The 22025-nt window shown below is 39.8% G+C and overlaps 2 protein-coding genes across 12 annotated transcripts in view; both read left to right on the forward strand.

The window, feature by feature from the left end:
- Window positions 1-93: 93 nt before the first annotated feature.
- Window positions 94-3170, forward strand: LOC130256315 (proapoptotic nucleolar protein 1-like). Its single transcript, XM_056497827.1, has 2 exons — window positions 94-121; window positions 2647-3170. Exons 1-2 carry the CDS (start codon window positions 94-96, stop codon window positions 3168-3170), a joined length of 552 nt encoding a protein of 183 aa, XP_056353802.1.
- The window catches only part of EVI5 (ecotropic viral integration site 5), a 75066-nt gene continuing 56085 nt past the window's right edge, over window positions 3045-22025 (forward strand). For 5 of the 11 annotated variants that reach the window (XM_056498040.1, XM_056498041.1, XM_056498043.1 and 2 more), the window contains exons 1-3: window positions 15410-15456; window positions 15712-15941; window positions 19902-20091. In XM_056498040.1, coding sequence (XP_056354015.1) covers window positions 15448-15456; window positions 15712-15941; window positions 19902-20091 — 429 coding nt within the window. In that variant the 5' untranslated portion in view covers window positions 15410-15447. Of the gene's footprint in view, window positions 3167-15409; window positions 15457-15711; window positions 15942-17632; window positions 17752-18179; window positions 18355-19901; window positions 20092-22025 lie in introns of those variants that run through there. The other 6 variants (XM_056498044.1, XM_056498047.1, XM_056498050.1 and 3 more) reach the window with 5 other exon arrangements.

A 22025-nucleotide genomic window follows, 5' to 3' on the forward strand; every position in this document is an offset into this window, starting at 1 on the left:
CTGGGGTTCAGCCGGGCAGAGGGAGGCTCAGCGGAGACCTTCTCACTCTGTAGGACTGCCTGAGAGGAGGTTACAGCAACATGGGGGTCGGCCATGGTAACCAGCGATAGGACAAGAAGACGTAGCCTAAAGTTGCACTAGGAGAGGTTTAGGATGGACATTGGTTTAGGATGGACATTTCTCCACAGAAAGGGATATTGAACGTTGGAATGGGCTGCCCAGGGAGGTAGGTGGTGAAGTCACCGTCCCTGGATGGGTTTAGGACTGGACTCAGCACCATGGTTTAGTTGACAAGGTGGTGTTCAATCAAAGCCCTGACTTGATGATCTCAGAGGTCTTTTAATTGATTCTGTGATATCAGAGAAAACACAATTCTGAGGAAAAAATAATATTGCTATCATCTAATGTCTACACATAATGCATTATAGCTTCCAAGTCTCCTTATGTTAAATGCCGGGGTAGTTATTAGCCAGGGATATGTCACAGAGAAGGGGTTCTTAAACAGAACAAATCCATAGATTTGGTCTTCTTAAAAGTCACCAATTATGTATATTTTAATTCCTGTCATTTTCTAGGGAAAATTCCCACAATCAATCAAGCAACAAGTAATTTAAAACATCAAGCCAACCAAAATCTGAGTTGAATACTGTTCTTACATTAAATTATTGCTTCTTGGGATTATTGATATTTTATGAATTAAAGCAATAATACAGATTTGCATATATATATATATATATATATATATATATATATATATACACATACACTAGATCAAACAGGTCAAGTGGCATCAGACAGTAATGAATCTTCATTCCTGATGCATTTGTCTGCATATGCTCATTCATTCATTTCACTAAAATAATACCAGCAAACCACTTTGCTAGTAATACATAAGCTAATATTTAAAAATAAATTAATTTGATATAAATAACCAAGAAAATGAAAAAAAAAATGTTTCCTACATCGGGCAAGTACCAGTGTGGTTCCTACTTGGTAGGGACCTGCTAGCTTCAGAAGTAATTTAACTGTCTGAAAGGGTGTTGTAGCAAGATGGAGATTGGCCCCTCCTCCCCGGCAACTAGTGACAAGAGAACATAGCCTCGAGCTGTGCCAGCGGAAGTTGAATATCAGAAAGAATTTTTCCCCTGAAAATGTGGTTAAGCTTTGGAAGTGGCTGTCCAGGTAGGTAGCATAGTCACAATCCCTGGAGGAGTTAGAGAAATGACTGGATGTGGCACTTAGTGCCTTGGCCTAATTGACAAGGCGGTGATCAGAGGCTGGATTCAATGACCTTGGAGATCTTTTCAACCTAAATGAAAAATTATTCTGTGATCTAATAATGAATTGTAGAAAGTTCAGAATTCTACGTGCTTTTCAATTTGTCCAGAAAGTATCTCTAGCAGAGCACATTGTTTTTTCTCCCTTCTGACATGTAAATCCATAGTCTTCAAAAAGTCTGCTGCTACTACTGGGCAACTATTTCCATGACAAATGCCTCACAGACAATGGTATCATAAGCAAGACTCGTTAGTCTTTTTGTTAAACAAGGGAAAACAAAATCTATTTCTTGTTCTTCTCTGTAAGAAGACTTTTTACTCCTCAAATAGCTCACCACGGAAAAAATCAACCTATTAACCTACCACACCCAGGTGCTTTCTTGCTCATTACCACCCTGCCAAACGCAGACTCCAGCTGGTTTTATTAGCCCCACCCCAGCATCTCATACAAATTCAGGATAAGTGGCTCCTCTGGCCTTTAGTGACAATGTCTGTTAGAAGGGTGACTGCTGTTCATGCACACTCTGAAGATGTTAAGGTAAAAGCTAGTATTTTCAATGCTTTAATGAAGTACCTTTTATTCATGGCACATTGACAGGGGAGTATAAGCTTTCTTTTTTCCCTTTAATGCAATTCCTCAATTTCTCTTGTATGTGGTATTTTTATTTAGGTGTGTTCTGCAAGGTATCAAGCAGGGGTTTTAGACCAATGTCTAGTATTTGTAAGTCTCTTGGACTGGTGAAACCGATGCGTGAGCAGCATCTCCTGCAAGCAGAGACTCTCTCCCTGTTGTTTGTGACTGGACTGAACCATGTGGTCACTTGTAGGAATTGTTTTGGAATTTTTTTTTCCTGTTGCTTGCAGGAATGACAGTCTTATTTCAGTGAAAAAGAGTTTGGCTAAAGGCCTGGCAATAACCTATCCCTGCTATTACTGCATACTTTTTTTCTAAGAGTGTATTCTTTGCGTACTTGGCTATAAAGCAGTATTGTAGAGTACTGCACATATTTGCGTAGTGGTGGAATTATTTTCTTAAATTTTTAAAAATAAAAATTATTTATTAGAGGTTTTGTTAGAATTCTTCCAAATGAAAATTTTTATATGGTTTTGTCTAGGAGTCTGTACTCACTGTAGCAGGACAATGGCGAATGGGCTCATTATTAGATGGGGAGCTGCTCTGGGCAGACAGTCTCTCTCTCAACTGTTTGTGTAACCTAATCGGCATCTGGCTGAAACGTGCCAGACAAATGTGTGTAGGGACGAGCCCGTCTAGCCCGAGGCGGTGTTGCTCCCGGAGAACGCATTACTGTGTGCAGAGACGGCATTATGGAAATGCCAGGGCAGACGCTCTGATGACACCAAACCCCAGCTCTTCGCGGCGCAGGGGCTTCGCCCCGGGTGCCGGCGGCGCGGTGGCTTCGTGCGGCCGCAGTGAGGAGCGAGCGCGGGCGGCGGGGGCGCCGCGACCCGGGGCCGGGCGGGGGCTCGGATCACGGCAGCGGTGACACAGCGGGCAGCTGCGCGAGGGCAGCACACGAGCGACCCGCACGCTGCGGGGACGACTGGCCACCGCCCTTCCAGCGAACGGCATCAGGAGGCCCGAGAGCCGGGGGGGAGTCGCGGCAGCGCCCGGGAGCAGCGCTGCTAGGCTGCGGCCGGCGGGCCCGCGGGCAGCGCGGCGGGGCAGAGCGCAGAGCCGCCCCTCCCGGGGGGCCCGCGGGCCGGGGCTGCCCCTCGCGGCGGCTGCGCGCCCAGTGCGCCTGCGCGCGGCGCGGGCAGGGACGTGGCCCGGGAGCCGGGGCCGGCGGAGCGGCGCGCGGGGCTCGGCGGGGCAGGGACGCCGATGCCCGCACGCGCCGCCGCCTCCCGCCGCGGGCAGCGCTCCCAAGGTGAGGCGCGCCGGGCGCGCGGCCCCGCCGCGGGGGGCGGGGGGCGGCCGGGCCCGGGCGGGGCGCGGCGATCGCGGCCGCGCTGTCCCTTCCCCTCGGGCGACGGTGGGGCTGGGCCGAGCGGTGTCGGGGCAGCACCGGCCGCCCCCGCCCGGGCCCTCCTGGCGCGGTGGGCGGCGGAGCGGGCGGCGCTGCCGGGCGGGGTGAGGGGAGGGGAGGCCGCGCTGCGCGGCCCTGCCCGGCTCGGGGGCCGCGGGGCCGGCGCGTCCCGGCCCCTCCGCCGGGGGCCTCGGCCCGGCGGGACACGAGTGGGCAGCGACCGCGGTGCAAGTGCCCTGAGGCAGCGGCCGCGGGAGGGGCCGCGGCCCGGGGAGCCGCCGGCGGGTCTGTCTGCAGAGGGCGAGTTCTTCCTTGGCTTATCGGCGTAATGCCGAGCCGGGAACCCGTTCTTGAGCGAGATAATTGTAATTTTCAAACGCGAGAACTCTTGCTGCATCAGCCTGAACGTGATTATATAATGAGGGTAAAGAGTCGATAATAATCTTCTGGCTACTTGTTATGCATTCCAGGTTTAGTTATTCAGTTATGGCTGTGCTTCTGTGCATCCATGTAGCACCTGCCAATCGTCAGCATTGATAAAGCAATTTTGTAGCAAACGAGAAATTGGATGGTACGAATTTCAGTTTCTAGCGTGAGCTGCCATTAACGCTGCCTGTATCAAAACACTTCATTCCGCATCAGCCTAGAATAGCTTTCTTTTCAAAGATCACATACAAAAGACCTAGAAAGCAGATACTGATACAGAGAAGGACGGATAATATTCAATATATTTTACTTATCTCCAAAAGTATTTGCAAAAAATTAAATTTTTTTCCTTATTTTTTTTTTTAATTATTTTTCTTTGCGTTTTTAGAGGAGATGGCAGTTGGATGTTGTTTGGTTTGCCGGTAGATAGCATTAAAATGTTTTGTATAAATGTGCCTGTTTATTTCTCTTCCCTTTCCCAGTGTGACTTGTTCAGCTCTCTATTTATGCTTATAAAGATTTAAGACTTATTTTGAAATGCAGAGATATGAGTTCTTTCTCAGGTAAGGATTAGCAGAGGAAATAGAGACAGCCGATGAAAGAAGGGCATGATCAGGAGGAAAGCACTCAGTATTATGAGTCAGCATTGCCTGAATTTTATCAAGTGGGCTGACAGCAGCTGTAGTGATTGTCGCTGAGTGTCCATCCAGCCCCACAGTTCTTCGAAGAGGAACAGATGTTTGGAGAAGAAAGCTTCAACAGAACAGCCCTACTTCCTTCCCATATCTCTTCCTACACTCCCAGAGGCTGAGGCTTAAAGACTTCTTGAGCTACAGCTCGTGGCTTGGATATTTTGTTTTTGGCAGTGTTGGTTTGGCTGGATTTTTTCAAATTGCTTTTTGTATCTTTGTCTCCTGTGGACTTGTTTAATTGCTGTTGAACAAGTAAGCAGGGGATAGTTAGAGTAGTTGAAAGGAAGAGAGAGGAGAAGTGCCCTCCCAGATTTATGGCAGAACAAGGAATGGAGAAAATGACATGCCTAAACAGTTACTGTTAGTTTATTTTCTGAGTAAGACTGATGGTAAACAGAGAAGTTTTAAAAATGGGAAGACAAGTCCTTTGTCAGTGAATTCTGAAAAACAGAAATGCTTACTTTGCTATTTCAATCTTCTAATATCGCCATTTAGAAGGGAGAAAACTGCTGAATTGTGTGCAAACTTATTACTACATTTGCCCTTTCTTACTCTTAAGGTTCCTTAACTTGTAGAAAATAGAAATTCTAATACTTAAGAAACAGACATAATTTAACATTTTGAATATATTTTAAGTGTCAAATCTATAGTATGTACAAAAAAATATTTTCTGGTTGATATAAGGAACAGTAATAAAAATTTATGAATGTTTCTGTCTAAACCAACCTATACTTGCCTTGATTATAGTCTTTTAATTAATTCTTTTTTCTAGACCAAATTAAAACAGTAATAGTTTTAGAAAAGGCAAATAGTAAATGTAGTAATATGTAATTTTGAGTTGTTAAATGCATTCTCTGAAGTTCTTGAATATGTCACTGCATTTTGTTGGTAGCATGCTGAATTCAAGCTTCCTGTGTTTGTAACACTTGACATCATGTGTTGCCAGTGTCCCTTTAAGTTGGGGATACTGTCTTGTTTTCATTGTAGTGATCTCTGCTCAAGTGTCTGTGCATTGCAGTGCATCCCTTCCTTCTCCAGCAAGTGGTGGTTGCAAGAAATATGTAGTTTGTGATGGATAGTGCCTGGGCCCTCCCTCTGCTCGTTTTACATACAGTTGTGATGTGTTTTTGTCCTATGTGTTTGCACGTAAACCTGCTCTGTCTGCTCAGAGCAGCAGAAGTGGTTTAGTGAATTGTCACTTTTCCATAATTACTCTTAATGTCATCTAACTTCTGAGAACTCTGAAAACTATTCAGTTCAGCCATCAAGTGGTGTTTTGGGGACAGCCTAGGAAGTATTGAGCTTGCTCTAGGGTTCAGGCAATGCATCTCCTCTCAGTCATGATGACAGGGATGATGTTGACAGTGTGACTGTCAACTTTACTAATTGTCTGCAGAAGTGACCTTCCCCAGACCCAGTGAGGTGGTTGTACATTTGGAGTTGAAGTAAAACACTAGGGTGGGTCTTTATTCTGGACAAGAAATAAGGTGATGTGATAGAATGGCTGTAGACACCTATTTTGTCCTAATTTCCAACTTGGATGGTCAAAAGCCATCATCAAATATCTTTTTGTTATTTTGCCTGAACAAACTACCTGTCTCTGATGGGTTATGTTACATCTTGTCTGACCAGTATTGTTTTTGCTTCCATGGTTCAGTCATTTGAAAAAAAAGGAAGAAAAATCCAAACTTAGTATTTTGTGTTCTGCCGTATGGTAAGCTATTGATCTTCTCAAACTCCCAAGTTTTCTTATGGCTTATTGTCATGATTAAATCTTAGTGATTCTCAGCATAGCATTAAATACCTGTTTGATGGCATCATAACATGTTCTTAGAATTCTGACCCATCAGTATCTTATATACTACATCAGTTATGTATTTTTTTTCATTGTTTTCTTCAGGCTGGCAGATGAGGTCAGTTTTTCAGTAATGGATTGTTGCTGCTGTAAATTAACCCTGCACTTGTAGCTAAGAAGATGTTAGAGGAGCTTACTATTAATTTTTGTTATAGAAGGCTAGAACTGTGAAATGTCACTTAAAATGGGTGTCAAAAATTATAAGCTAGCCAAAACCTAACATTGTGAACGTGTACTGTTGACATAACTATTGTGTAGAAGTTGGTTTTATGTCTCTCACTTTTCATGCATTCTTCTTGATTTTATGTAGCTCAAGCAGTGAACTACTTCCAGGCATAGTAAAAAGACATTTCAGCTTCTATGCTGTCTGAAGCAGCACTCAATGTTCATTGAGCAAAGTAATTTTTTCCTCCATTAGAATGCATTACATGGGTTTGGCTGAAGTCTTAGTAGGCATTTCCCAGCCCTTTGGAGAAAGAATTCTGATCAGTCTTTCTAAACACAAGATTACAAAAGCAAGTTTAAATTCCATAATGAGACACGTTGAGTTAAAATGGACTTGAGATTTTTACATGAACTTTTTGGTGTCAGGGTGACATGAAAAATCATCTGTGTTTCATTGGTCTCCTTTGTGTTCTTCCCCTAGTAGGCTGTTTTGAAAGAAGTAAACAGGCCCCAATTTCCAAATAAAAGTGCAGAAGTCAGTGGTCAACTAATCAGAACATAACTGACTTCATTTGATGATGAGCAGATACATCATTTCTCTGAAGAGCCATTTCCCTTTTCTTTATTAAATATCTAAGGAAAATTAGATTTCTCTGTGCTGTGCTCAAGGAACGCTGCTGGAGCACTATTACAGACCTGAATAGCATGGAGGGAGACCCTTCCACAGCACAAAAATACTCTGCTTCCAGTTATGCTGTAAGTGCTTGTGGAGGCAAGTCATGGCTATGGTAAGTAAATTAGTGGGCAAAATGGAATACTACTGTAGGATCACAGATGTTGGCATGGATTGTGTTAAAAGAATTGGCTGTTGATGTTTGCAGCTGTGTTTATGTCTGCTCTGTTTACTGGATAGCTTGGGCACCTTTCCTGTGTGGAAATTACTAATTAGTTATGCTTCTCACTGCTGCATTTTTACATTCTATTTCTTGTCTGTCTGCAGCTGCAGGTTGAAATGAGTTCTAGTTCACATGAAAGGCTGGTGACCAGTAAGTCATTTAGAAACTGTTTCACTCTTGAGTGTAACTGATAGAAAGTTGGCCTTTGCTGATCATTTGAAGGAGAGGAGCATCCTGAAGGTGAGGGTCTCACCAACCTTTGCCATGTATTTTTTTTACTTCTAGGAATTAATTAGTAAAGTTTTAAGTGTTACCTTAGTGCATAAGGGACATGCTTATGTCCTTTGGTTTCTCCATTAAGTCTCATTTCATACATCCCTTTGGGAAGGGAACTGTGCCCAGTGTGGTAGATGGAAGATGAACATTTCAGTTCTAACCTGCACATTGTGACATAAGTTTATCTGGTCTCTGCAAAAAGGAGAATTAGACCTAGAAAATTACTGAGCTGCTAGTACGTAACAAAGTAAACAAAGTTGGATGGAATGGTATGCTTTCATGTGTCAGATACTAAATTATTTTAAACTTACCAATTTAACTGCTTGTAAATTTTGAGTCCTATTAAAATGAAGAGTTGTGTTTAAAACATTGATTTTGATTAAGGGTCAGTGAATGTCTAAAAATAGGACTTAATTGTTTCTCACTTCCAAAATATGGACCTCAAGCTTTTAGTAAATTTAACTGCATTTGTATATTTTTTGGTTTTGTCCTAATGTAGTGTAGATGCTAGACCTACTCCTTTCCAGAAGGAAGCTAGTCCTTGGGGAATGAGTAGGAAAATAAAATCTGTAGAAAGGAGCTATAATTATAAACATGTGTGCTTCTGAGTGTGTTACTCTTTTGTAAGTGCCTGATGAATTCCAGTTAAAAAAATTGAGTTGCATTTTACTGAAAAGACAAAACCCCTAAATCTTCCCATGTATTGCATAAAAAATTGACATGGCTGATTTTATTTTAGCTGATTAATCTGATTGTTCCCTCTGTTTTGTTAGCCAAGGGGATGGTCCTTCAAATATGTGTGTGTGCCACTGACATGCTGAACCTCAAATACAAAGGAATTTTCCAGACTGAGGTCTAAGAGAACAAAGGAAGTTTTCTGTTAAAGGTTTTTACTGTAGTCCATCAGTATTTTCTCTTGCTGCTCTGAGGAGCTCTCTGACATTTTTAGTATAAAAGCACTGTATCTAATTCTTTTCACTGGAAAGAAGGCTTCAGTTTCTTGAAGGTTGTTACATTCCTGTGTCAGACATGAAACTTTTTCTGATAAGGGACTATCTTTAGATGGACAGGAGATAAACCTGTGCTTTTGCTGGCACTATCTCCTCAGCACACTGGGACAATGCCTGTTGGACTGTAAACCACACTGGACTGCAGAGGTAATTAAAAATCTGGAATTGTTCTTTTGAAAGAAATGAAATTTAGTACAACTTGGTCAGTGATGGAAATGATACTCATATGACTTTGAGCAATGGTCTCAACTTTTAGTGAGTTACTACAACATTTCTAATGAAGTTCCTCTTTAAAACACCTCAGATATTAGTTGTACATGTGAACTGCCACTTCGAGTTTCTCTGGGATCATCAAAACCTCATGATATGTTAGTCCGATGATGAGTTTTTAAAAAACGATGCTATGCACAGCTTTGATACCCTAAATTTTATACAAACGAAAATGTTAGACTGCTTTGTTGTTTTGTTTCAGAAAGACTTGGAGAGCTAGCTAGAAATGGAAGCTAGGGAATGGTAACCATGATATTTCTGACTACTATTTGGTGACATTACAAGAAAAATCAGGAATATGAGGATAAGTGAGGATTTCTCACTCAAGCTTCAGCAGAAATCAGTTATATGAATTTTTAGTGTAAAAGACTCAAATGAAGTTTATAGTGAAGCCATGTTTGAGTCCTGAATTAGGATTTTAGCTTGTCAGGGAGCATGATAGGAGGCTGACTCACCAGCTACATCTCCTGCATGTGTCATTGACTGAGTTGGTTTAATTTGTTCTGCAGATATTAGAATGCTGTTAACTTTGAAGCAGGAAGGAGACTAGGTCTATGGAATGCTAGAAAACTGGCTTGAAAACCACATATACAATTTCAGACCCAATTATGTCAGACTTCTTTTTATATGTAGAGTAGTATGGAGATTACTTCCTGTATTCTGGAAGTTCCCATTTCTTTCTCTTTTCATGAAGAGAAGAAATTGTTGAAAGTAAATGGTATGTACAGTAGTGTTTGTGTAAGGCTTGCAGTTATTTTTACTTTGTCATATGTTAAGAATAGTTGAAACAGTATTTCAAGATACCTGTAATCTTTTTGGGTAATCAAGATATAATTCTTTGACACAAATGTTCCTCAGGGAAATGCAGGAAAAAGGTAGTAAGCAAATTCAACATGTACAGTGAAATACCTTTTTAAAAGAAATCTAAATAAGCTTTTTTAGAAAAAACAGATTTTGTCTAGCAAATGCAAATACACAGAGTGCTAACATAATTAGGCCTTCTGTAAGGTTCTGCACATTACCTGAGTATTCTTAGGGAAAGAGGTTTATACATTTGTATGTAATATGGAATGTTGCAGTCTACCCTTAGCTGGCCTAACTTAAAATATTTTATGTGCAGCGTCATTGCAGCATTTGTTTGAGTAATTTGGAAAACTAAACTGAGTATTATAGTCCTCTTAATAATAAAGCCCTGTAATCATCAGCTTTTTAAAGATACTAAACATAAAGTTGAGATACTGAATTTTATATATTTTTGTCATATGTATATATTAGGCATATATATATGCTGCATATAATCATCTATGTTTAGTATCAATATAAATATTTATTATCTTTGCAATATTTTAGAAGATGTAACAGGCAGGTCTGTCTCTTACCTGATTGACTCATCAGGTGGCTGAGAATTGCTGGTAGTTCTGTTTTCCCAATAGAAACTTCATAAGAGTACTAAGTCTTTGGTAATTAGGTCTTGTATCTTGTGTCCTCCCAACTTTTTAAAGATTGATATGTTCAAACTCAAAATTCACACATTTCTTTGGGAGCTATCTGCATGACCTTAGGCAGGCAGATGCCAATGGATTGTTCCTTGGCAAGCTGGGAGCCTGAATGAGTGTGCCTGCTTTGGGGCTGGGAGATGCCTGCTCAGTTCCATGTTTCCTCTTGCACAGGGTAAGGAAGATGTGCCCCTGCCAGCTTGTCTCCAGCCATCTTCAGTGGAAGGGGTTGTTGTCTCAGGAGTGGGCTGGAAGTCGCATTTCTGTTCAAAATCTTGGATAAATTGGCAGGTTCTTGAGTGATCTGCCTCCAGAGGAGAAGCACAGTTTTAAAATTGATTGATTCTATTTCTGATCACACATCAATAATAATTAGTTATAGCTTGAGCATCCTGATGGTGTTCTTGGTGGTTTGGCATACATCCCAGCCAATGTAGGTTATTTTTGTACTCTTTAAAGGTAACTTGGATTTCAACATCTGAAAAATGCTGGGAATAACAAGGAAATCAATTCTCTTTGCAGAGTCAAAAAACTGGCTGAGGTGAGTTGAGCAAAGAATCCTGTTCACTGGGGAGTTCCAGCCTGGGCTGGTTAGCTGAACGGGGGTGGAGAGCTCGCCAAATCTGGGAAGTGTTGGGCCTCGGGACCAAACTGGGCTCGAGCCCTGTCTGCGGCGTTCGGCCAGGGAGCGCCGGCTGGAGCGGCTTTGCGAGCGGGAGGGCTCCGGCAGCGAGGGGGGCGAGAGTGACGGCAAAAGTCCAGTCTCGTGTACTTGAATTTACCGCTCTGACCTAGCTAAGATCACAGGAGGGGCGCTGTGGTGTATCTGGCTGTCCTTGTTACTGCTGCAAACAGCTGAGCATATGACTACAATTTCTTTTCCACGGCAAGGAAGAGCGGCAAAAGGAAGGACACTTTGTAACTGGAAGTGCAGAGCATCGTTCCTTCAGGCAAAAGGCAGACACTGCTGCAGGCCCGCAGATGTCTCTGTTAAAATAATAACAACCAGCTTTTTAAAGAAACACTTGTTTAGGAAAGCCTTGAGGATACTGTCCAAAAAAATCCAGAGATGAAAGGTTCAATGAAACTTGTTCTCTTGAGTCTTTCCAGAATATTGTGTTAAGCAAAATCACATCTCTGAAGACAGGAGGTTAAATCAAGTGTTCACACAGACTTTCCTGCGATTGCTGGAGTTGGTGATGCCCAGTGAAACTCTGCTGTCATTCATACTAAATGTATTCTCATTGCTGTCATTGTGATTTGTACCTGGGGGAGCCCCAGTTTCTCTGTCAGGGCTGGAGTGAAACCTGTAGTTCTCTCCTTTGTGCTGTCAGAGGAGGGGTACAGATCTCCTGGGAGCAGTAGGAATCACTTATGTGCTTTATGTATTGTCTTGGTGTGTGACAGATCTCTTGTTGCAGGGATTGTCAGCAGAAAGGTGGAAGGCAGCAGTGATAGCCAAGGACAGCTGTGCTGTTGGGTGGAACGGTGTACAAGGAATTGGAAAGCTGTTGACGTAGCAGGGATTTTGTGTCTTTATTAAAAGGAGGGTAGAGTTGAAGAGGCAGGTATACTCAGTGTGTCTTATAGGAATGCTGGTGCATTGCTCTTCAGAGGAGGAAAAAATAATTAAACCAAACTATAGATTTGCAGCTTAAATTTGGTAAAATAATTAATTCAAGTATTGGATCTTTACATGTTAATATTGGTATTCCATGTTTTCCACATCACTAGAATCAGCTCAACAAATGTAGCTTCTATTTCCATACTTGCCTGAAGAGAGTCATCGTTATTAATAAACTACCATCAAAATAATTTGCTTTATTGCCAGTGATTTTCTATTACTGTTTAGAATAAGTTATATTTGCATGTTAGTATTTAAAGGGAACCAAGAGAAAAGACATAGTTAAAAAGTAACAAACAAAACCAAACCCCTAAAATTACTAATGACAATATATACCCATTTTCAAAAACCCTGGTATTTTATGATTGATTTCCTGGACATTGTAATTCCAAATCGGAGTATTTTATTTCCACTTCTCATAAAAATACCAATTTGTTCTCATATTAGAGTAAAACCACAGAGAGGAAAGAAACAGTAAAAACTGTGAATGACTTATTTTGCAATTAGTGTTCTTATGCATATTGGGTTCTAGAGGCAGTTTTCTAGAACCATAGATATAAAAAAATAGAATCTTCTTTATTAAAGAAGTATGCATTTGTTCAGATCAGGTTTCTTGGGATACAGCCTAAGGTTTTCTCATTTTCAAATTTCAGTGACCTGTTTTCTAGATGATCTTAAATCACTTTTCAAATGTTAACAGTGAAATCTTCTGCCGCTGTTATAAATTTTGAAATTAAGGTAGATGAAATGATGAAATATGAAAAATCCTGTTACTGTGCCCTATTTAGGGAAATGGATGATGAACGCATAGCTAAATACCTTTGTGTCTTGATTCAGGAGTCTTTGCTGATGAGTTAAGAGAACTGGCTTTAGATATTTAGGAAACCTGGAAAAATCTGGCAAAAAGGATGCAGGTGTGTCTAGATTAGCTGTAGATCAGAAATGTGTTTTTCTTAGTTTAGCTTGGCCCTAGGTGACTGCCATAACTATTTTCCCCCAAACAAATTCTTCATGTGTTTTTGATGCAAATTTCACTGTGAGCCTTTTGATCTTCAAACATTTGCTTTTGGCAGTTGTGCACTTTGCCTGCTTTGTGTCAATGTTTTCAGATAGCTGGCTGGAAATAGTTTTGGGATACTAATTCTCTGATATGTTCTAATGCACCTCTGAGCTGCCCTGAGAAACGGTATTGTTAGGCACATTGTTTTGACTGACTGAACTGCTGTCTTGCATGATTTTCTTGACCATACTTTATGTTCTTCACATAATTGGCTTCTTCATGCTTTTGAGTTAATTTTTTAATGCCCAGTGATATGTTGGTGAATGAATGTTGGCAAGATTCTTGATTTCTGTTCCTACACCACTCCCCTTCAGCTCTCTTATTGCCCAGTGTAAGCCTCATCATTTATAGGCCATATTTTTTGACCTTGAATTTTGTTTTATGCCTTAAGTCTTCCCAGTTACTTTACTTTGTGAAAAGATGAAAATTGAATGTATGGTTTTTTCTTCCTATTTGCACCACATAGGGTATTACTCAAAATCTTTGCTTTTCTAATCCTTATACCTAAGATTCTTAGAGCGAGTGACTCCTAAAGCCTGCTGTGTATGGCAGTCATTTTTACTGTGTTAAGATTGGCCCTGTTTCTGCCAGCATTTATTTTTGGAATAGTTGCATTACTTGTGATATTTTAAGCAGTTTAAAGCCTTTGAGAAAATAATCAGTCTTAAGTGAGATGTATGAGTTACCTTCATTATAATGTGATTTTATTCAAAGTGAAGCAGCAGTAATTTATCCTTTCATAGCAATAGCGAATAAAGGATATAGACTGAATGAAATATTAATGCAGGTGTTAAATGTAGAATTTTGATGCCTCTAGTAATTTTTATTCCTTTCTTTTATAAAAGATGGTATCAAATGCTAGTGTTGGAAGCAATTTTTTTCCAAGCTTATATTTAAAAGATGTGTTAGGATCTTTATGTTTTGGATTGTTGTGGGGTTTATTTTCTTTTTCCTTTTTCTTCTTTTTATATACCTGACTTTTACTGTCCAACAGTGACAAGAACCAGCTGGAACCTTCTTGATGCTTATGTTGGTATCTTACTATCCCCACATCATCCCTGCCTCTGATGACTTCTAGCAAAATTTTATACCATTTTCACAATGAATGCTAAGCATTCTTCTAGCTTTTTTTAGGAGAGATCTTAGATGCCATGTTGTTTTTGGAGAGTAAGTGGGAAGGTTGAGTACCACTTGTTTGGTTTGGCCTGTGTTATTCCTCTTGTTTTCTGAGGCCATTCACTGTGTCTTCTTTTTGATCTGAAGTGAAAATAGAATATTACTGGATTTGATTGTCAAGAAAGTTCTTTGTAGCATTGTATCCAAATAAAAGCTTCTATTTCAGCAGTCACTCAGTTTATATATTATGCTTCAGATAAATGCACAGTGTGATGATAGGGAGTTTTTTATTTCAGTTGAAATTTTGCTTTAATTGGATTTTATTGGAGGATCTTGGGAAGGGATGTTTTTTTTACCTGTAGCTCAGTGTCTTTAGTATCTTAGTAACTATTTATAGCTGTACTGCGGAATTGTTTGTGGCATTGAGTAATTCAGTGTTTTGAGGAAATCAGCAAAGTTCAAAATAAATAGTTACCAGCAGCACCACTTCAGAGTTCCTCTCCAGCCTTGGTTTTGCCAAGTTTAAACATTTGCTAGGCAGCTAGCTCTTCCTCTAAGGTGCTTCTGGTTTTCTTCTGAGTTGGGTTGGGGAAGGATTAAACCCTGAGTTCCTGTAGGACAAAACCTCTTATATTTTTCAGATGCTGAAGGGAAGCTCTAGTGAGGGGTTCACTGGAAGATGTCCCCAAAAGCTGCTCTTCTTTCCATAGCACTGGTCAAGAAGCAGCAGCAGATAATGTTCAGCACCGGTTAACCTTTGCTTTCCTGAGCCCACTGCTTCTCTGACTCTAGCAGCACCTCTTGCTTTTTCCCCAAAACCCGGGGTCTGTCCAGGCACTGGCAGTGGGACTGAGGATCAAGGACTCTTGGTGTAGGAGTGATCTGAAGAGAAAGTGAGGAAAGAAAAGAGGCAGCAGTGTGATGCCTTACTGTGAGACTTTCAGCTGTTGTAGATTCATGGGCTTAGATTCTTTGTGACTGTTTCTGCACTCTGGCAGTGCTAAAGGATGCTTTGCTTTGGAGTAAATCAGAAATATGGTGCTCCTGCTCCTCTGTCCTGGTACTACAGGGATTAGTGAAGGTCAGTAGTGGGTGGTCTGGGGGGGTTTACACTGACACTCTGCTTCAGTGTCTATCAGTAAAGTAGTTGATTGTTTCTATATTTATATTTCTACAGTTTCTGTGCCATTATTTTAGTTTATCAAGATGTTTTAAAATAAGCTTTTATTTCTATTTATTTTTATAATGGGAAGTCGGAGCTGATCCTGGAGCCTGTGGTATTTCTGTACTGCAGAGATGAGCTCTGTGAGTATACATCAGGAGTTTCTTGGGGTTTGTCTTTGTGGATTAGCAACATACTTGCATGTTACTTCTATAATACTGTATTGCTGGTGATGCTTGTGTTACTTCTGACAGCCGTGGGGTCCTGGAGAAATAAATAATCTCAGTGTTGCTTTGTGCATATTGTACATTTTTTCCTTTGTTCGATGCAGCAGGTTTGCTGGAAAAAATGAGTTTAAAAAAGACAATTTCTGCATCCTCTTCTTTTTGCCAATACAGGTGGCGACAGACAAGGTTGCAGGCAAGCTGAGCTCCACTCTCTCATGGGTGAAGAACACGGTATCACACACTGTCAGTCAAATGGCCAGCCAGGTGGCGAGCCCATCTGCCTCCCTGCACACTACATCCCCCTCCACCACTCTGTCCACACCCGCCCTGTCACCATCTTCACCAACACAACTGAGCCCAGACGACTTGGAATTACTCGCTAAACTTGAGGAACAGAACAGGTGAATGGAAAAAACTTCTTGCTCTTCCAAGTAGAGTAATGAGACTAAAATTGGTTTATTGCAATTGTAGCATAGAGGCTGTTAAAGGGGAATTAATTAAAACCTGATGGCATAACACTTCAATTTGAAAGCCCAAAGGTTTATGAATTTGTATTTTTGTGCTGTGTTTTTACAAGGTATGCTTCTTGGAACCCTAAAAAGTGTTTTTCTCTCCTGGTTTTACAGGAGTGTTTATAGCTGCCTCTAATAGGAAGAAGTTACACTGATTTTTAGTATCCAGTTTAAAGCAGAGTATTTGAGGGATGGGGACTTGTGTATAACCTTCTTACCTTCTAAGATTGTAACTATAATTTCTATTAATTTCTTGAAATCTTAAATATTTCTCAATTCTACTTTTCCCCACTTTCATCCGGTTCTTGTTTCTGCTATGTACAGAGCTAGAACAGTGTTCAGCTGCCTTTCTGCTGTTACACTAGTGATTCCAGATGCATAGTATCTTAAATTAATTAAAAATAAATTCCTAATCAGATTTTCTGTTCATCTTGCCTTTTTATGCATAGTAAGTAACAGTTTTCATGGTAGCCTTTCCTATTTATCTGCACCATGTACAATTCAAGAAGCAACTTTAAGGTGGATCAGTTGCTCTTGATGTGCACAGTGATGTAGATTCACGATGTCACTAAGAAATTAAATTTTACTGTATAATTTCTTAATGCTGAATTTCCAGAAGTCATACTTATTTGCACTTTTGAGGCAGGACTCATAAGCCATCTGTCCTTTTGTAAGATCTGGTTATATTTGACAAGTAAGTTTCAATAGTTTTTGAGAGGTTGGCTGTAAACAACTTGAGCTCCAAGTGGATTTTTAGATTTGGTGGGTACCTGTAGTGCTATGTTACCTACTGGAGATGGCTATCCCTGAGCTGCAGTGAAGTACAAGGCTTGATAATTTAACTCAAACTAGCTTCTGTTCCAGCTTCTGTGAGTGTGCTGGCCTCTGCACTGAGGCAGTTGAAGTACTCTATTTTTGATTGGGTTGGGTTTGGGATTTTTTTTGACTTGGGTTTTTTGTTTGTGTGTTTTTTGTGGGTTTTTGTTGTTTGTTTGGTTTGGTGGGTTTGGGAAGGGGATTGCTTTTTTGTGATTTTTTTGTTTGTTTGTTTTGTTTTGATGGTGTTTTTGGTGGTTTTGTGTGTGTGTTTTTTTCTAAATATTATTGTTATTCTCGCTTGGGAGGGGTTGTTTGGTTTGGGGTTTTGTTTTTGTTGGTTTGTATATTTGTTTGTTTTTTCTTTACTGAGTCACTTCTGAGGGTAGTAACTTCCAGTGGAGGAAGATAGTAACTGGAGGGAGGAGAGACAATGTCTGTTTGTCACCTGGCATGTCTTCTGTCATGTCTGCATTCTGCAGCCTGAAAACAGCACAATTTGAACAGAATTTGATACATCAGTCCAGATTTTGATAGCAGAAGGAAGCTTCTAGAACCACCTCATATGTCTTTGAAGATGAACTCCATGTAATTTTTGCTGTGCAAATGAAAAATTATCAAAAGCAAAAAAATGGTTAAATAGCGCTTTTGAGAAAGCTAATTTGCATTTAATCTGAGGCTTTTTTTTTTTTTTTTTTTTTTGTTCATGACAAAGCAACGAACTTTTATTTGAAAGGCAAACTGTCCTTTGGACTGCTTATCTATGTTGGAGTGTAATGCCTTTACATCTACAGCCTTCTCATTAAGGCCTGCAGTCAGACTACCTGGCGTGTTGAAGAATGTGAGCTTGGGCTTTCTGTCTCAAGTCAGCTTTCTTCATTTAGTAAGTAAACTAGCCAATCTTGTCTGGTTTTATTTAATCTTAGCCAGACATATTGTTAGTCCCACACTAGTCTTGTGTGTGAATTCTATTTAGAGGTTGCCCTATCAAGTGTATCTTTACTGGTGAGGTACTGCCCTTTAATACTGAAATTCAATGCTCTTATGCTGGCTGCACTGTAGTTTCAGAACAGTTTGCATCTGCAGTTTAGCACAGTGGCACTTTGTTGACAATTGTACTCTGTTCACAGGGAACCATTCTTTCTGATTGCTGGAAGAACTGCTGCTGTGGATGTTTGTAAAGGTTTTGGGTTCTTTGTAGGCTTTTATGTCAGAAGGAGAATATGAATTAGGTAGCAGTTAGAAAAGGAAAGAACTCAAATTGTTTCAAGCTATGTCTTGTAGCATTCTGTAATCTAATTATACTAAAAGTCCCCACAGAATAAAGAGGAAGCTCAGTCCAGAGTCCTGGTGGAACTGTTTGGCATTAGTAAATCATTTATAAAGTTTTAAATGAAAGAAAACAGTGACTAAACGTCACAGAACTTGCGACTTACTGTGAAAAGAACTTCCTGTTTTCAAATCTAAGGACAATGAGTTTATCCAGGTAAGGTCAAATTACAGAAACTTAATATAACTTCTGCAGAAACCTGTGAAAACTGGAAGCATCTCATTAGAACCTTGTTTTTATTATCTTAATGTTTATTCTATGCTTTTTCCCCTGTGATTACTTTGCATTTGGTGTTTAAGCATTGTCTTGGATTCAGAAAAGGAGTTTCAAACTAATTTTTCATTATGGATCAGTGTAAGCCAGGTTTCTAAGCATTTGAATTGGATTTTTAAAGTATTTTCTTCAAAACTAGGTTTTATGCATTCCATTAATAAATGGAAAATTATTTGAATTTTTTAAAAATGATATTCCAAATGAAAATTTGTCTTGAAAAGGCTTGCTTTTTTTTTCCCCCTGAAATATTACCATTTAACTCTTTTCCAAACAAAATACTCCTGCAGAAACTGTATTATTTTGTCTTCATGAGTTAAATTACTTTCTCCCTTGCTTTCATAAATACCAGTAGGTGAAAGCTGGGAACAGGGAAAGCTAGTATAAATATTTTTATTGTAGCAGAGAGCTTAAAAATTGTAGATATGCTGAGATTTCTGTACCATCTCAGATACTATATGCCTTGTGTTATATTTTGTTTAATATCCAAAACATAACCTGACCTTGCTGAAATGCTGGGGAATTAACTTTTGTGCTAATTTTTGAGAAGTTGTTCAACCACATGGCTCTGACATACTGATATTGGAATTCTTACAAGTTAAAGCAGAAATGATACTTTGGTATAGGAAAACACTTTCAAGTTAGTCTGAATTCTTGCTCTTACCTAACACATGGTCTAAAAAATTTCCCCTGCTTATGAGGCTCAGTATTAGTTGAGGATAAACAAAGCATTGCCTTTTTGCCACATCCATGGTCACAGCAACCAGCTCATAGCGAAGTCTCCTCAGGAACTTGTCTAGCACTTGACTCATCTTTATTTATACTTTGCTGCTGGATAACCCTAGAGGTTCTCACGTGTGAGCTTCTCACTTTAATTACATCTTCATTAGCTCTACTAAGCCTTGTTCTTGGTCTGTAGGTCTGGGATTTCTCCTGTGCATTCATAAAACACCATGGTGATTTGTAAACAGTTGTCAGCAAATGTCAGTTGTTTTAAAATTACTTCAAAGATTTTAATTGTTCTGTCTTTATTTACGCTGTCAATTTTTAAAAAGTGTAGTCAGGTAGACTTCTAGGAGGCTAATTTTATTGGTCATTTAAATGACTGTATTTTTTCAAGGTCTTTGAAATTTGATGTTATCATTGAGGATATTTAACTTCCTTAGGTTTTGTCAGTCTGATGCATGATAGCTATGGGGTGACATTTTTATCTGTTTCTTAAGATGTTGCTGTGTGAAGTATACTGTCTGCAGATTTACATGCAATCTCAAGAGAAATCAGTAACATTGAACAGTTCTTCTCACATTTAGTCCAAATGAATTCTGGTAAAACTGTTTCGCTGAACCTCTGGGTGCGTTCTTTGTCAAGAAAACAATAGTGTGATCCTTTGATTAGAAGAGCTTGAATTTTGTTTTTGTGTGCTTTCTTTGCAGACTCTTGGAAACAGATAGCAAATCTTTACGATCAGTAAATGGGTCAAGAAGAAATAGTGGATCTTCTCTTGTGTCTAGCTCATCAGCTTCTAGCAATCTCAGCCATCTTGAAGAAGACTCCTGGATCCTTTGGGGGAGGATTGTGAATGAATGGGAAGATGTACGGAAAAAGAAAGAAAAGCAAGTTAAGGTAGCAGTTGGAAACCATTTTTGGATATATTTTTAATGTGTCAAAAGTGATACTGTTTTATCTTTGTGATGGGCTTATTCTTTTAAAATAAGTATGTAATACAAAACTTCCAGTTGAATCTTTCCATCCCTAAGCCTTAGTGCTTCCTTTGTAACCTTCCTATGTGCTGTCACTTAGCAAATGTCTTCTGGTGAAAACCAGATGCATTTACTGTATCTTGAATAGTAAAGCTTTCAGTTTACCTCTGATGGGAGATATCCATGAGTATAGGGATGATTAGCTTCATGTTTCCAAAAATGGGATTACTGGAAATCAACTTAAGGGCATCTGATAGCTTGGTGCTATGATTATGTATGTGTATGCTATGCTGCTATACTGACCAGCTCTCTTTTTAAAGCATTCTTAATAGGAGAGCTGATAATTCTACTCTAAGGCTACAATGAGTTTAGATTTTTGTGCTTGCCAAGTATGTCAACCCCAGAGATGACCTTAGGCAGAAGAACACACAGTTTCTAAGTTCTGGATGGGTTGGATGAACTTTGTCCAGTCTGGGTTAGCTGTGGTCATGTCCATAAGTGGAGTTCAATTACACTTTAAATTCAAACTAAAAAGCATTTAGTGTGTGTGAACATATCCATGTTTCAGTGGCAGCAAGCACAGCAGCGTGGGATTTTTTTTGTTAGTAGGCAAGTCTGTTCTGCTTTGCTTCTTTATTGGCTGTAGTCTGTAGTTTTATGTGCAGAATACAAATGTGTCAGGGTCTTTTGAACAGTGTGAAATGTGTGTCTATGAATAGGTTGTGGGAAGGCAGAACAATGGGCTAAAGTAAAGTATCTTTTATATGAAGCAGTTGTGAAGAGATGACTTGAGAGAGGAAACAAGGAAAGAAAATGAATTCAACGTTTCCTGCTTGCATAGGGAAAGCAGTTTCTGAAAAGGTGTTCCAAAAGGCCATGAAAAGAAGGCCACAGGAACCTGGCAAGAGAAAGGAAAAGTGAGATGGTAATAAGAAGATCTGGTTAGTTAGAATTTGTTTGAAGTATCACTTTTTTTTTTTTACAGCTGGCCAAGTGCAATTTGAGGAATATTTGACTAACTTTCAAGGAATATTTAATTATATTGCTGACTAATATTATATTGAAAACTAGCCAAGTTTTCCTTTGCTGTTAAATAATTCTCAGTATTTTTTTGTAGAAAGTCAACTTTAACTGAGTGTCTGCATTTGTGATGGAATATCAGAACTTCCACACCTATTTACTGATTGTGCTAGGAGGGACATAGGTAGCCGCATAGGTGTCTTTTTGTCCTGGCTGTAAAAGCTGGTCTTAGGTTATTAGAAATCTGGTAAGTTTTTTAGGTTTTAGATGTCTGTATCTTCCTCCAAAGATGACATGTTCCATCCTTTACATCTCTCAATCCACTTCAGAACTTGCTTCTTATTTATGAACACTTCTGAAGGATGACTTAAGTCCTGCTGTTCAGTTCGCATGACATGCCTAGCAGATGTGCTTTCCTGCTGTTCCTTTCAGGAAAGTTGGAGGGGTTAACTCTATTATTCTGTCAAGCAGGTACGTTAACAGGCATTAGCAGCAAGTTTCTTGCTTTATTAGTAGTCCCTGAGGCTTTAGATCACTGATGTACAGTTCAGTTGTGTTGTTGACAGAGACAGTTGTGTAAAGCTGATGTGTTAGGGTTCTTGTCTTGGAGTTGTGAATCTTTTAGGAAAAACACCTTGGGTTATGTTGTAGACAGGAGAAATTGTTGGAATGGCATTACTATGGTGGTTCTGAAGAAGGATGGATTAAGAGCTTAGGGATATTAGAAAATGGGGGTCAGTGATGCAACACTCCTGCAGCAGAGTTCAAGCTTAAGAAAAACAAAACTTGAAAGCCAGAGTCTCTTTGAAAGTTATCAGTGTTGCATTAATTAATTGG

Source organism: Oenanthe melanoleuca, chromosome 8 (genome assembly GCF_029582105.1).
Source record: "Oenanthe melanoleuca isolate GR-GAL-2019-014 chromosome 8, OMel1.0, whole genome shotgun sequence".
Taxonomy (NCBI): domain Eukaryota; kingdom Metazoa; phylum Chordata; class Aves; order Passeriformes; family Muscicapidae; genus Oenanthe; species Oenanthe melanoleuca.